The sequence below is a fragment of the Erythranthe guttata genome, chromosome 13, assembly GCF_056151865.1.
Source record: "Erythranthe guttata isolate IM_541 chromosome 13, IM_541, whole genome shotgun sequence".
Lineage (NCBI taxonomy): Eukaryota > Viridiplantae > Streptophyta > Magnoliopsida > Lamiales > Phrymaceae > Erythranthe > Erythranthe guttata.
In genome coordinates, this window is record NC_142545.1 from 7,609,291 (window position 1) to 7,622,511 (window position 13,221).

The 13,221-nt window shown below is 32.5% G+C and overlaps 1 protein-coding gene across 1 annotated transcript; it reads left to right on the plus strand.

Moving 5' to 3' along the window:
• The first annotated feature begins 6,267 nt into the window (after positions 1–6,267).
• Positions 6,268–12,747, plus strand: LOC105964328 (serine/threonine-protein kinase 12). Its single transcript, XM_012988852.2, has 12 exons — positions 6,268–6,798; positions 7,447–7,521; positions 7,744–7,839; positions 7,935–8,020; positions 8,142–8,262; positions 8,491–8,570; positions 9,140–9,202; positions 9,358–9,476; positions 9,862–9,947; positions 10,224–10,345; positions 12,020–12,131; positions 12,330–12,747. The coding sequence occupies exons 1-12, from the start codon at positions 6,478–6,480 to the stop codon at positions 12,423–12,425; spliced, it is 1,377 nt and encodes a 458-aa protein (XP_012844306.2). The 5' UTR covers positions 6,268–6,477; the 3' UTR covers positions 12,426–12,747.
• Positions 12,748–13,221: the final 474 nt, after the last annotated feature.

A 13,221-nucleotide genomic window follows, 5' to 3' on the forward strand; every position in this document is an offset into this window, starting at 1 on the left:
ATTTGGTTAATTTGTAGTTGATTTTTTTTGGTAAACCTGCTATTGAAATAAACTATTTTTTTGGTAGTTGTTTTACAATTTTCTTATAGTTGGTTCTAGGGAAAAAGATGAAAAAAATAAATAAATAGTCGATTTCAATAATTTTGAAAAAACAACTGAAAATTAAAATAAATAAAAAAGACATATAATGAAATAAAAAATATTAAATTTAAAAACACGAAATTCTAGTTGATTTCGGAAATATAATAATTGATTTTTTGAAATTTCCACTATGAACAGTAAAATTGAGAATTAAAAATAAATAAATAAAATATAAATTTATTAGAAAAATGCCTTTATAAAACTATTTTCTTAAAATATTTTATTTATCTTAAATAAATAAAAACAAGAATTAGAATTATATATAAAAAATGAAAATGGCATCAAAATAGTGGGTAATGTGTAGTGAATAATGAGAGGATAAATTTGGAAAAAAGGGAAAATTGGATCAACCCAATTAAATAATTGTGACTTTGTTTTTATGATTATTTTTTATGAAAAAATACTTTAGTTTTTGTTCAATTTGGTCGTTATGCATGAGATTAATCAAGATAAGATATTTGTAATCTCTATTATAACCTAAGGCATCGTTTGATTGCTAAGATATGGTTAACCAAAATAAAATTAAATAATCTAATGAAACTCAATTATTTTATTTGACCCTCAAAGGTCCAACAAATAATTTCCCGAACAAGCATGAAGAACAACTGTCTCATAAATAGTCGATGAACCAACTTCATACTACGAGGCTAACTAACTAACATACAATATGAAATACATGCGCTTTGATTAAATTTTATTTTCATGCAATAATTCATAAATCACAAGAAATTTGAACTATACTGGATACAAATTTTATTCTGCGAAATTGGCCTAGAAAATATTGATAGAGAGAGTCGAAATTAGATGCTTAGATATCACGCTCTCTTTTACTCCACTAACTTAATCAACATTGCATGTTATTTATGATTTTTCTTCCTCTACCATAATGTATTTGTTAAGTACTCATATCAACATTTCTAAATCAAAAGAAAATAATTTTCTTGACAGGGTAAAGTGTCATCTCATGAAAAAAACTTTAAAAAGATTCATTAAAAGAAAAATAGTGAGGTCGTTGAAAAACGAACCTCACTAAAATGGCACATCAATTTAATCTTGTTATTTAATATACCAACATCATCACAATGTATAGGATAACTTAATTTGGGCCCATCAAAGTGGTAGGATTAATTAATTAGATCTTATACATAAAAATTGAAACACATCATCCAAAATTCAAATTTTAGCCATAGGTTTTCAATGTTACAAAATAAGGTGCAAGATGTGACTGCCACTATGATTTCTCATTCAATTTTTTTTATTGCTTTTCTCACTAAAGTTAATATTTAAAATTAGCAAGGATTAGCCTAATTAGTATTGGAGCCTTGTCCATACTCGGATAAATCAGAGGCCGGACGATCGAATCCCTTTAAATGGGTGTATTGTAAGGCTATGTTATAAGACTACTTAGAGCATCTCTCACAATATATCGGCATTTTTTTATCTAATTTAGGTGTCTTTAGCTTCACACCCAAAATTTATATGTCACAATTACACCTAAAATTATGGAGTTTTTTTTAGCGCCCCACATCCCATATACCCAAATTCTATTTCCACATTTTTTTTATGGTGAAGCAATTTTCATCTCTCACCCATCCACCATTTTCCTATTTTTCCACCAAATCCTATTTTTCATACCAAAGATAAAAGTGAAAATAGAAATTGGTGTAATTAACATCATTTTATTAATTAACATATAAAATGACGATTTTAACTAATTGCACATGATTACCGACTTATTAACATATTTATTGTAAATACATTAGTGATGCTACCGGTGGCGACCGATGATGTTGAAGATTATGATGGTGATGATGATGATAATAATGCTGAATGACATATTATTTTTATGATTTTAAATTAATTTATATTGTAATATTATTATTTGTGCAATAATTTATGATATTATTTTTATGACCAACTTTTTCAAGCACCCTATGTGACCCATTATTCTCCTCCTCCACCAAACCCTCCACGCTTACTATAAATAAAAACTTCTCGAAAACACTAGGGATTGTTAATCTCATAGCTGCGGTAGCGATGCCCAAACCCCAGTGATCACTTCCGACGGCGTAACCCATGTTGGCCTAGTGCCAATCGTTGCCGGACGGAGATGTATCCGACCGAACGGCCGTCGAGGCAAATCAAGCGGCATCACGGGTGCAGTATAGTGACTTGTTGGATGTAGGTTTAGGGCTTCTTCTGTGATGGTGACGGTGTTCCATCAGAGGCAGCGAGTGACTTTATCATCGCTTGCCCATGTTAGAAAATCGTCTGCGTCGGAGAGCGATTCTTGTAGAGTCTATTATTTCGGATTTTTAATATTTTAAATTGAATAGTAAATAATGAGATGGGTTTAAAAAAAGGGCAATTTGTTAGAGGTCCATCTATATTATAATTTATGTGTATAGATCAAAGTCAAAATCTCCATGTTTTAATAAATTAATAATACCCTTAGTCAAATCAAATCAAACCCACTCTATCAAAAAAAAATCTCAAACATCCCTCTTCCAAATATTAACTAAGAAAATAAATTAATTCGTAAAAAAATATACTATTTATTGTACAAACTCATACTCTAAAAACGCCACCGCCGTCGCGCCACCGCCTATGACCATGTGAACAGCAAATAGCAAACTGACGCCTATGACTCCGTGAACTGCAAATACCAAACTGAAAATTATAATTTGTATTATTGAATTGCAAACAAAAAAATACCTATGATTTCGCCAAGTGAAAACAACAAACTAAAATTTTTTTCTTCCGAATTTGCACTATTGAATTGCAAACAAAAAACTACCTATGACTTCGCCAAATACAAGCTTCACACTAAGAAAAAAAATCAGCAGAACTTGCACTTTTGAATTGCAAACAATAAACTACCTATGACTTCGCCAAATGCAAACAACAAACTGAAAAAAAAATAAGCATCATTAAAAGCATTAACATAAATTTTTTTTATGGAACACATTGCAAACAAGAAAAACATTAAGCAAATTGTTTGTAACATGTAACTTAAGATATAAATTGCAAATTGTAAACCACAGGGTCGAATCTCAACACCAAACACAATTCTTCAAACAACAAGCGAAGTTAAACCAAACTGCAAACGAAAAGCTAACAACAAACGATGGGAAGGTTCTACATAAGAAAGACACAATGAGAATTTTGGCTATGGTTTTGGATTTTTGAATTTTGTTTTTGGGGAGGGAGGAGGGGGATGTTTGTTGTCCACGTTAATTCTTTCACAAAATAAATTATATGAATAAAAAACGAATCTTTTAGTTGATTTTCAGAAAAAATTGTAGTTGATCTCGAAAATATTATAGTTGATTTTGGAGAAACGAAACTAAAAAAATGCTGAAAATAATATTTTTTTTAGCTATTAAAAAAATATTTAAAAAACTATTTTCTTAAATAACAAAAAGAAAATGAAAATGGAACCAAAGAAATAAAAAAGGCATATGCACCAAATAATAGAGAAGGGTAAATTTAAGAATACATAAAAGTTGGACTGATCACTAATAGAGAAAGAGTGAGGGCCTGTTTGATAGCCTCTTAATGGCATCTGAATGGGCATGTATGCTTATTCGGTCAGCACTGTCTCATTAAGCTTGTTAATTTGGTAAGAATGTCTGAACAAAACCATTTACTTCTTATTGATTCAGCTAAAAATAATCACTTATTCGGTAAGAGATTGCTCTGAATCTATTTGAGACAAATATATCCTTTCTTTTTATTTTCTTCACAATATATTATGCCGAACTAAGAAATGGGTGTCAGATGTTTCAAAGGGCCCATTTAACAAAATAATTAATGTAAATCTAGTTTTTCTTTAAATTATTATTATAATGAAATATAATTTCATACACAACACACACACATATATATATATCCCACAATCGGTATTGTGGAATTTAATTTGGTTACTTCTTTTTTCTTTTGCAATTTTCGTTAAATATTTTAAATTATGTTGAAATTTTTTTGTTTATAGTTTTCGAAATTATAGGATCCAGATGTACAACTTTTATTTGTGTGTAAATTAATATAATATATAATTAAAAGGTACAAAGTTATTTTTTAATTTTTGATATTTTTTTTATTTAATAATTTACAATTCTAGTAAATAATTATATGTTCAATAATTATGAGGATTTATATAGTAAAATTACATTATTCAGATACAATAACGTTTATCAAACAAGCTTAAACATTCAACCTTCAGTATTCAGACACTGCTCTTAACGATTCCGCCATATATTCAGCATTTAGTGTTTAGTGCTTAATTTTACCAAACATGCCTTGACTTAGATATATCCTTATTAAAAAAAATATTAGAGGGGGTTTTCACTAATAGCCCTATAAAACAAAGCCCTAATTAGTTAATATTTGAATTAATAATTATTAATTTATTTAATAGTTGGTTAATTCAATAGGATTTCGTTAGTCTCCAAGGGCCCTTTTGGTTGGGTGGGTTGGATAGATAGGTATGTATGGGATATGTAGTATTGAGATTAAATTGTTGATTCACAATGCTAGGTATGTCTTTTGGTTGGTTGTATTGGGCTGAAACTAATAGTCCCATAATGAACAACACCGTGTTTTGTATAGCTGATAAACCAGTTTAATGTGGAATTATTTGCAAAATGACTGTAATGCCCTTGAAATACAATATTTACCAGCCATACGCCTCTTTCATTTTTCAGCCCCTTTCACTCCTAAATCCTAAGTTTTTCCTCCGATAATTGAAGAAAAAATTCCGACTATTGTATCCCGTTTTACAATTGTTTTCCCGTATGATCGCCGATAGCAATATTTCGCGTAGGAGTTCGAGCATCAACGGGATGATGGATTCTATTCAAATGGCCAGCAACAACGATTTTGTGATTGCGGTTTACAACTCACCTTACAAACTTCTTGGACCCCTGCCAACCCAGGTCGCCGGTTCTTGACTTGCGCAAAACGGGTACGAATCCATGTCTACCTGCATATACAAGTGAAGCCTTATTGTTTGGACTTTAAACTGCATTGTATCTCCATATTTAATATGTGTGGTCTTTCAAACTTGTTATCACACGTGTAACTGTTAATTTGGTTATTATGTATAATTAATTTGGTCATTACCTAACATTAATTTTGAACGATCTTCATTTTTCCTCGATATTTTTGTAGTAATTCAATATGATATACATGAGGGTATATTTGCACAAATTTGTGTTTGCAGAATTATTTGAACTAATCTGGGTATTTTTTTTTTCCGTTTAGGTGTTCATGCATTTTTTGTGTAATTAATCGTAAGTTTGATGCGATAATATGTATAATAATCGAATAGCTATTATCATAATACAATTTAATGGCTGAAATGTTGAATGTCGTTTCAATTTTACTAATGTCGTTTTGACTTCGAACCTGATTTTGACATATTTCTATTTTGATTTTGGCAAAATTTGAAACACGAAAATTGTAGTCATTTGTGTTAGCTTTCCAACCCAACTTAAATCCACTAGATTGGATGCCTTGTGACAAAATTATGCATGAATGAGCCACATTTTGAATTTTAGATACCTTAATAAATTAAAGTTGTGGGCAGTATCCATTGATTCATGTATATCTTTCTAGTCCGACATCCAATTTTGGTGATTCAAGTTGGATTAGAAAACTAACTCAGAATACTACAAATTCTATTTTTCGGGTTTTGCAAAATTTGGAATTAAAAATGATCAAAATCACGTTTGAAGTCGTAACGGTATTATTAAAGCTCGAACGATATTTATCACATCCCAATAGTGAGTTGAGTATTAATATGTAATATATTTGTCATTTTTGTATGTAAGTGTATTTTCGAAAATTCACATAGATGTAATGGTGGGATAATTAACGGGATAAGTTGTCAAGCCAATCAGTGAGACCGAATATCACGGATGGCAAAACATGTGTACCAAATATTGTACTATGAGGTACAACATATCCCATCATGCCTAGTAATGCAAACCAAAAGTACTCCAAGTGTATTATTTATACTTTTATAGAGAGGTGTAAGTGACTAAGTGTTCAACAAAGTTTATATTTATCAAGGATAAAAGAGGTAGGAAATATGTATTCAGAGAAGTAGGAGGGAGTCGATCGATTGGTATTTCACGATTTTGCGAATATTTAAATAATAGTCGACCAGTCGTGTTTCAAAAGCTCTGAACTGGCTTCTGTTACAAGCTCCTAGGCCCCGGCCACACAACTCCCCCACTCCTTTAATTCTCCTTTCCCTTCAAACAATCAAACCCTCTCTCTCTCTCTCATCTCCCTATATTCTCTCTCTCCACATTGTCCAAATCGTTAATTTCCATGGATTCAAAGCTGCAGCGGCGTTTCACGCTGGGCAGACAGTCCTCCGGCGCACCTGAAAGCAGCGTCTCTCTTGCCTCTGACGCCTCGGCAGGTCTGGATGACGCCATCAATTCCGGCGTACGGTTAATGTACATGGCCAACGGAGGCGATTTGGATGGGATTGAGGAGCTGCTGGATTCCGGCACCACCGTCAATTTTAAAGACATTGACGGCCGCACCGCCTTACATGTGGCGGCGTGCCAGGGACGCACGGATGCAATTGACTTGCTCCTACGCCACGGCGCCCAGGTTGATGTCGAGGACCGATGGGGCAGTACGGTATGGTTGCTTTCCCCCTCTGTAATTCGAGTGAGTGTATGCATTATGCAGCCATTGGTGAATATTGTGTTTGATCTTTAGATATTTGCAGTTTAATGGAAATGAAATAGAATTGGGTTTCAATTGGTGATTTTATTGCAGTTTAACTATGTTTCGGGCTTAACACTTTTAATACGAGAAATGAAGTGAACATAGGCTTAATGCTGTGGGATATCATTTGTTCATCATCAGCAATTATCGTCATAAATAATGCTTCTGTTGCACATAATTATATTTCTTCTTCTTCAGAATTTCGAATATGGCTTTAATTTCGTGGTGCTGTTTTCCACGTGAGTGCTGAAAAGTTTTAGTAACAACCCCCTTTAGATGAACTCTCTGTCATTTGTTTTATTTATTTACTGTGTCCTGTCAATGATAATTGTCAACAATTGAAATACTATGCAAAGATAAGTGACCTGCTTCGTATTCTATTATACATGAAATTTAGCGGGAGTTTAAATGAAGAGCTCCTTTTATTGGAGAAATTTAGGAAGTCAAGTGATGAGAAGTTTAAGACATGTATCTCATGAAATATGTCAAATGCTTTGACTAGTCAATTTCTTATTGAGCAATTAATAGCCACGGTAATGACAGAGTTTAATTGAATAGCCTCTCGCAGACGCAATTTACTACAAAAACAATGATGTGATTAAGCTTTTGGAGGCACATGGCGCAAAACCTCCGGTAAGTGTGTTACAGGCTTTTCATGAAACTCCAAATTGTGTCCTGATGCTACTTCTCCTCTTCCTTTTCCTTTTCTTTTTCTTTATTTATTTTCATTTATTTATTTATTATTTTCATTTTTTAGATTCTGTTTTTTTTTTCTTTAAATTTGCAATTGTGTCTGTGCTATTGAATAATTTAAGCATGCAGCATTATTAGATGGTTTCTTATGTTTCTTGTTAGATGGCTCCCATGCATGTCCAAGATGCACGTGAAGTTCCCGAGTATGAAATTGACCCAAAGGAGCTAGATTTTACTAACAGTGTGGAAATAACAAAGGTAATATAACATCTTCATTATAAATTAAAAAAACATGCAAAAATTGCAAAGATGTTTCTAACTAGTTTTATTCTTGTCTGCATAATGTGCGACAGGGAACATTTTGCGTTGCCTCATGGCGCGGTATTCAAGTTGCTGTTAAGAAATTTGGTGAGGAATTTTTCATCGACGAAGAGAAAGTGTGGGTTGTTTTACATGTGGCAGATAATTTTTTATTTTTTATTTGGTTATTGATTCTTCATCTTGTTTCTCTTTCATACCTGTACTTGTGATCACTGATTCTTCTATTTCACAATTTTCAGAAACGCGTTCAGGGATGAGCTTTCTCTACTTCAGAAGATGCGGCACCCAAATGTTGTCCAATTTCTTGGTGCTGTGACACAAAGTACACCAATGATGATTGTTACTGAATTTCTACCAAAGGTATCTAAGTTTTAAATTAAACTTGTATTGTCAGATATTGTATCCTTCTTGTTATGATTTTTTCCATAGTTTATAGTTATTTTTCATCTAGTCGAATTAAGAAAATCCATAAAGCAATCTTTGTCTTTTCCCATCAAAAAAAATAATCTGATATTTAAACCTTGATACAAATTGAACTCTTTTGAGGGTATTAAGCTTTAAAATGTCGTTATGTGATTCTCTACACAGGGAGATTTCGGGGCATACTTGAAAAAGCGCGGTTCTTTAAAGCTGGTAACGGCTATCAAGTTTGCCCTTGATATTGCAAGGTAGGATTTTCTGCTGTAAATTTGGCAGTATTTTTTTAATTAGCAGGTGGTGGATCACCAACTGTTGAAAGCAATGGCATCTTACGCTGTCACAAATGTTCTTTATGCATTCAATTTTTCCGTAAAAGAAAATTTCATCTTAGTTTATGTATCAATATTTTTTTTTCTTCTGTTTGGAGGAATTTTTAAGCATATTTACATTATACCTAGAGTATCAGCTGCAATTTCAAACTTGTTTCAAAATTGGTATGGGTAAAACTCCTCTCCAAAAGCTAGCTAGGAGTGAGGGTTCTAATACCACAAATATAAATTGTAACCCAACAAATTGATGACGGGGACAACTTTAAATTCTATAAAAAATAAAATAAAATATTTTAGGTGAAGGAAAAGACTATACAGCAGCTAATTCTTTTTTATTTTTTATTTATTTAGTTATTTATTATTTAAGAATAAGAAGTATCCAGCAGTTGGTGATGAGTTACACCCGTATTTTCTAACTTTTGTGATATGTTTAAGAACCATAGAGTCTTTGTGGCTTGATAACTGCAAAGTGTTTTTGCTTACTGCAGAGGATTGAACTACTTGCATGAGCATAAGCCGGAAGCTATAATTCATCGAGATCTTGAACCTTCGTATGTACTCTTTTTTTTTTTGTTTTTTGTTTTTTCCACGTCAATTTCATTGTTTCATAGTTATGTAACTTTATCTTTCACTAATTGCTAAAAGATGGTCTGTCAGAATATCTGCGAATTTTTCTGACTTCTGATAGAATTGCGATTGATGACAGAAACATCCTGAGGGATGATTCTGGTCATCTCAAAGTTGCAGATTTTGGGCTAAGCAAGCTGATTATAGTTGCTAAAACAATTAAAGAAGATAAGCCTGTGTCTTCCCAACAAACTTCTTGTAAGTATCTAGTTGATTTGGGATCTGTATCTTGTCTACATATTTATTCATGCACTTTTATTGAAGAGCAACACAGGATATTTCGACTTCTCTATCATACAAGTTTGGTTTTACAAGTTTGATGATGCCGTGTAGGCTTCCATATTTTATTATTTCTACGAAGAGAAGTTTCATCTTATTGAATACATAACTGAAATAATGTTGCTAAGGCATGCAATTGTTATTGCTTCTTGGGTTGTGGTTTTATATCCTGTTAATTCTTAAGACTTTTTAAAATTCACGTGACACTGAAGATGTGTGTGTGTGTGTGTGACTATTCTCTTAAAAGCAATCATGTGCGACAGTTTATTGAACGTGTGGAAAATGACTTATATCTCAAACTCAGGGCGGTACGTAGCTCCAGAAGTTTTTAGAAATGAGGAATATGATACCAAGGTGGACGTGTTTTCATTTGCATTGATATTGCAGGAGGTAAATGCTTCTGAATAACCTTTCTTCCTTATCTCTTGCTACGAATGAAATAGAAGAAGTTGGTGGTATCTGGTAAAGGAAACAGTTAAAACAATAATTATCACCAAAATTTCTCCATATAAAAATAGTGTAGTTTCTTCTCCAATCACCGATTCCCTCTGTCTGTTACCAATTTATGGAGGATCTTCCAGATTGCAGTTACTTTCTTGCATAACAATGCCTCTCTCTATATCAGTTTTAATTTGATTTCTATTTGAATTTTCTATTTTACCACAGATGATCGAAGGTTGCCCACCATTTGCAAAAAGGAAGGAAATCGAAGTTGCTAAAGCATATGTTGACAATGAGCGCCCTCCTTTTGAAGCTCCAGTTAAGCATTATGCCTACGGATTAAGACAGTAAGCCTCGTTTACTAAGTTCCAATTTTCCATTTTGAATAAAGAATCTACTTTTGCTCCATAGTTTATGATAAATATATGTTTTGTCAAAGCTTGTTAATGAATCTGCCAACCAACAAATGTCATGCAGCACGATTTATTTTCATGAGCATATCACATGATTCATGAAAAGAAAACTTTAGCCTCTTATGTAATTAATGGTTGCTTGTTTCTTCCATCGATGTCCAAAGAATTTAGCAAGTGTAGTGGCGTTTCCTCTTCTTTTCCCCTTGGACATGATACGGGCAAGAAAAAAACATGAGAAATTGTTAACCACGAGTTCCTTTCACCTGGGGGGCCGTTAAACTTATCAACTAATATAATAATGATTTTTTTTTGTCATGTTAGAATTTGTTTACGGAATTTTCTTTGAAAGGCTTATGTAAAATGCTGGCTGGTTGGTGATTCAAATATGCAAGTTACTATTATCCGCATGGTTTTCAATTGTTGAGTACTCGGATCATTTTATATTTTAATTTGCGAAGAGTGAGTGAACACATTTTTATTTTTGCATTTACATTTAGTTATTTTGTTTCTTTTTTAATCTATTATTTGATTATTTGATGTTGATGCTATATTTCTAATTTGCTTTAGTAGTATTCTGTTTTATATTCGGACAACATATATTCTTTGCTATTCCCTACCAAAATTTGAAAGTTAACTTGTCTAGTGGAACCAGATGTTTTAACGCAACTGGTACGATGTGTCATACTGTAGTTGCCTACTTTCAAATTGCATTCTTAGATGCACTAATTACCATTTGGTACACACTTACATAAAAAAATTATCACGACACCCCTTGTTAGATTGTCTGTAAGAATTTGAACGGAAACTGATGACATCATCCCAATTTTTTCTTTAATTTATTTTTTATTATTTTATTTTTATTTTTATTTTTATTTTTTATTTTTTTTATTGAACTTATTTTACCCCTTGAATAAATTTGATGACTTTATTTGAACTGAAATACCCTTGTAACATTTGTAAGCTTGAAGGGGTGTGCAAGTAATTTCAAAAACTATTGTAGCTGCCAGTGGAGGCAGGGCAAGTCTATTTGAATATTTATATGATTAGACCTCTTTCATTTGAATCATAACAACACTATTGATTTTTATTTTTGAGACGCCAATTCAAATATCTAAGCACTCCATGTAATTCAGGGAAAAATTGTCGTCTTGAATACTCGTATTTTGAAAAATTAAGGGCAATATTTGATTATTTACCTATATGCTCTTGACTCTTTCAACTTTCAAACATTACAAATACATCTCTTTCAAATATGTAGACGTTGTCGAGGCACTTAGGAGCACAATGGCTATCCAATAGATTGATGATTTGACCTTTACTTTTTTCAAGTGTAGGGCAAAATGGTCATATTCCAATATCGGGTTTTGTTGATTCAGAACCATTACTTAACATGTTATTTATTTCATTCTACATTGTATCTCAAAAGAGATCCAAACTCCTACTTGGATTCCACATTCCCATCCTCTCTTGAGTTGTCCCTACATATCCTTGAACATCCCTCAATTAAACGATCAAGTCGATTAAATCCTCTTAGGCCGACAAACTTGTAATATTTTTTTCATTTCTTATGCACTACGATCTTAACCAGGCGTAATTGCTTCTTAATAGGTTGATAGAGGAGTGTTGGGATCAGAAGCCCTCGAAGAGACCTACTTTCAAGGAAATAATTCTCAAGTTGGATGAAATGCTCAAGCATATTGTTGCTAAAAGACGCTGGAAGGTAATAAAATCTCTCTCTCTCTCTCTCTCTCTCTCTCTCTCTCTCTCTCTCTCTCTCTCACACACACACACACACACAAAAGAAAATTATACTCATTACATTCTTACTTTAAATTGGAGGAAATGCGTCTGTTGTTTTCGATTGTTTCAGTTTTTATTTGCAAATTCTAACTTTCTTTGATTGCTGCATCTTCTGCAGACAAAAGCACTTAAATATCTCCACAAATTCGAGTCAATCTTGAAGCTGGAAAATTCTTTTTCAAGGAGTGGTTCATCTCGCTCAACTATTAGATGACTCAATTTTTTATTTGCCGGCACTCCTATTCAGAGATTTATTTTCTCGTGGCATATCGCCACAAGGCACACATACTACTATCTTGGAGCTGTTATGTTGGTTGAGAACATCATCTGTAACGTATGGTCAGGTAAGAAAACGATTGCGATTCCCATTCCCATTCGTCTGAAAATATATGAACATTTTTTTTTTTCATTTTTCTTTGTGAAGATGAAAATTTTATGTGATGCATTGTGGCATTTGAAGTCTAGTAATAATAAACGTACAATGATAATGATTTCATTATTTGGAGAAAATATAAACTTCAAATCTTAACAGTTGATCTTGAATGTGCATTTATTATAACGGGGTGTTACGGGTGGGCAAAAGAAAAGTTTAAATAGTACGATTGAAAGATGAATTTGACTTTTGGGTTAATATGCAATTAATAATTTTATACTTTTAAGGGGATTAGTTCCTTTTTAGTGTTATAGTAGTGGTTTATTGACAAAACACAAGAGATTTTTAGGAATCAAGTGCCTGATTATCTATAATTAGGGCTGGCAATCGAACCATATGAGCTGAGTTTTGGGTCGGTACAAACTCATATATCATCGGACCTCGTTTTTATAGGCTCAAGCTCAAATACCATTGAGCCTCATGTCTATAGGCTCAAACTCGGCTAATGTATTTTTTTAAGCTTCGAATTTATATCGGACTTATATCGGGCAATAAATAAATTACATATTTCACAACTTTGCAGTCGAATATATTAAAAAAAAAATCGCTGTCTGAACACAAAATTTAAATATTCATT

Excerpts from the sequence above, each read along its gene's own strand:
- LOC105964328 (XM_012988852.2), top strand. The coding sequence starts at position 6,478 with ATGGATTCAAAGCTGCAGCGGCGTTTCACGCTGGGCAGACAGTCCTCC. Across the intron at positions 6,799-7,446 it reads AGGACCGATGGGGCAGTACG|CCTCTCGCAGACGCAATTTA; the intron begins GTATGGTTGCTT and ends TTAATTGAATAG. Across the intron at positions 9,477-9,861 it reads GTCTTCCCAACAAACTTCTT|GGCGGTACGTAGCTCCAGAA; the intron begins GTAAGTATCTAG and ends TCTCAAACTCAG.